The following is a 2,462-nucleotide window of genomic DNA, read 5'->3' on the forward strand; positions in this document are numbered from 1 at the left end:
TTACTTCAAAGAGTATCATGTAATGTATTAATGATGTTGCCCTAGAACATCTAAATATTTATTACCATCAATGTGAGAGACATTAATTAAGAAGAATCGCTTAAGCTCTATGTTTATAAAATTGAAAATTAAAGAAAAAATTAATAAGTTCCAATGGGATTAAAAACCAATTAAAAAATTAATATTTTTGAATATCATCAAGATTAGCCTTGAAATGAATTAAAATAATAAAAATCAATAGTAATAAATTACAATTAATTTTTATTTTTAATACTCAAATTGGAATAAAAAAATTTTTTGGTTCCCTTAATTATTTTTTAATTATAAAGACCATTTTTAATTTTATTTTCTGATTATAAATAAGAAAAAATATTTATTTTAAAATATGCAATAATAATAACTCCTGTAAAAATTTGTAAAAAAATCTAGGATTTTTTTTAGTTAAATTAATCAGTAGAAAACTAGAAAGTTAATGAATAATCCCACATATCATTTCCCCATGATATGTTTAGCTAATATTACTACTAACAATTACGAAGCGAAGAATATTCGATGGTTCGAAAAGCTATTTTACGTATATTTCCTGGGACCACTTCTCTTCTTAGGTATTATAGGTAATATTTTATATTTTACCTTTAACTTAAAAATGAAACACAACGACATTTCTCACGGTAACAGCGATCAAACTCATCACAATACGAATATAGTAAGCAAAGACTCTAATAAGCTCCATAGCCATACAAGCAATATTGTTTCCTTCAGGCCATCAAAAAAAAATAGGAACGCCTCTACAACTCATTTTTACGTCATCATATACGCGATTCTGTTGTGGGATGTTATCGCGTGCGTCAATTTAATTTTTTTCCCCTTCCTTTATTATTCAAGTAGCGATTTGGGGATTTCAAATAAAATATTCATGATTTTTAGCATTAAGGTCACTCTGTTAATGGAGCATATATGCGCCGCGAACGTAAATTGGGATACCACAATTTTATCCATGAACAGATTTATGGCCATATACTTCCCCCATCGATTTGCTAACTTAACTAGTAGTCATCGTCCTAATAATGAAGGCGAAAACGAGGTGGCCACGAGCAAATATAGTTTGAAAAAGTATTTGAATCATTTAAGCCAATTCTTTGGTCATCGTTTTATACTAAAGAAGACCCAAAAAAGCGCTTTGATATTAATGATTTCGATTTGTTTTGCTTCGATACTTATTTCCATGCCTTACCTATTCTATGTGGACATAAAGAGGGGTTTGAATTACGTGAGCGCTATTCAAAATACGACCGCGATATTATACCCCGTTTCGTGCGAGTCATTCTTTAAAAAGAGCATAAAATTTAATTACTATTTTAAACTGAGTAAATTTTATCATAATTTTTCTCCTTACTACGACAAATTTTTTAGTATTCTGGTGTATCTGTTACCTACATTGTTAATCACAATCTCCAATGTTTTTATTTATATTAAATTGAAGAAACTCAAAAGAACTGGGGTCGTTAAATCGCCTTTAGATTCAAAAACTGCATCAAACTATGAAACTAGTTTAACAATGGCTAATCAAATCACTAGACCCAGCGTGTTAGATCCTAATGTTATGATGGGTAAACTATCCAGTAATATTATTCCTAATAACATTCTCCCTCTCACCCAGAAATTACGACAACAATTGCTAAAGAACGATCCAAATTTTAAGGAGGCAAAGAAATCTTCAAAATTGTATTTCGAAAAATACGTTCTAACTCTAGCTATTGGCATCGAATTTTTGTTATTAAATTTGCCATATGTAATTTACGTTTTTGCGACAAATGAATCTTGGGTAGAGAATTCCTCAAGCAACATAATCAAAATTCAAACTATAGTGTATTTTTTAAAGCATAGCAATCATTCCATAAACGTCTATATCAATATTATCTATAATTCGGCTATGAGATCCCTGATCATGTTTCAATTGAATAAATGCTACAAATAATAAATAATTATTTTTTAGATATTATAATATTTTTTTTGATCTTCTTTTATTCAATAATAATTGTCATTCTTTCCTTTTTTAAATTTATGGATAAAGAATGATAAAATTTTATAGCATAATAGTGATGAATAAAATAAAATAAATATTTCAAAAAGAAAAAAAATGGACATTTTGGAATAAAAATATTAAAATAAAAGTGAAGAAATGAAAGAATTATAAGACATTGATTAGAAACTTGAGAGATAGTAATTTTATTTGTAGCCCTCGTTGAGTTTATTATCATTTATGTCTTGACATGGAAAATGGTGATGAAAAATTAATTTAATGTAAGATTTTTCTTAAAAAAATCGTACTATTTAACTATTTATGCAAAAAAAAGAAAGGTTGAATTATTATCTTGAATAATTTTAATTATATATTAGTTTTATATTCATATGTTTTGATCGATTTTGTATTATATGATATATGATTTTCTTGCATGAAA

General features: G+C 27.1%; 1 protein-coding gene across 1 annotated transcript; it reads left to right on the forward strand.

Moving 5' to 3' along the window:
- Positions 1 to 371: 371 nt before the first annotated feature.
- Positions 372 to 1,978, forward strand: LOC135930308 (uncharacterized). Its single transcript, XM_065467090.1, has 2 exons — positions 372 to 614; positions 679 to 1,978. Exons 1-2 carry the CDS (start codon positions 553 to 555, stop codon positions 1,976 to 1,978), a joined length of 1,362 nt encoding a protein of 453 aa, XP_065323162.1. The 5' UTR covers positions 372 to 552.
- The last annotated feature ends 484 nt before the right edge of the window (positions 1,979 to 2,462 follow it).

Source organism: Gordionus sp. m RMFG-2023, chromosome 5 (assembly GCF_954871325.1).
Source record: "Gordionus sp. m RMFG-2023 chromosome 5, tfGorSpeb1-WG-v2, whole genome shotgun sequence".
Classification (NCBI taxonomy): domain Eukaryota; kingdom Metazoa; phylum Nematomorpha; class Gordioida; order Chordodea; family Parachordodidae; genus Gordionus; species Gordionus sp. m RMFG-2023.

What these genes read in the sequence shown, in the direction of transcription:
- LOC135930308 (XM_065467090.1), top strand. Translation starts at nt 553, where the DNA reads ATGGTTCGAAAAGCTATTTTACGTATATTTCCTGGGACCACTTCTCTT. An exon ending in TCTCTTCTTAGGTATTATAG is followed by an intron (nt 615 to 678) that starts GTAATATTTTAT and finishes TCACGGTAACAG; the next exon opens with CGATCAAACTCATCACAATA.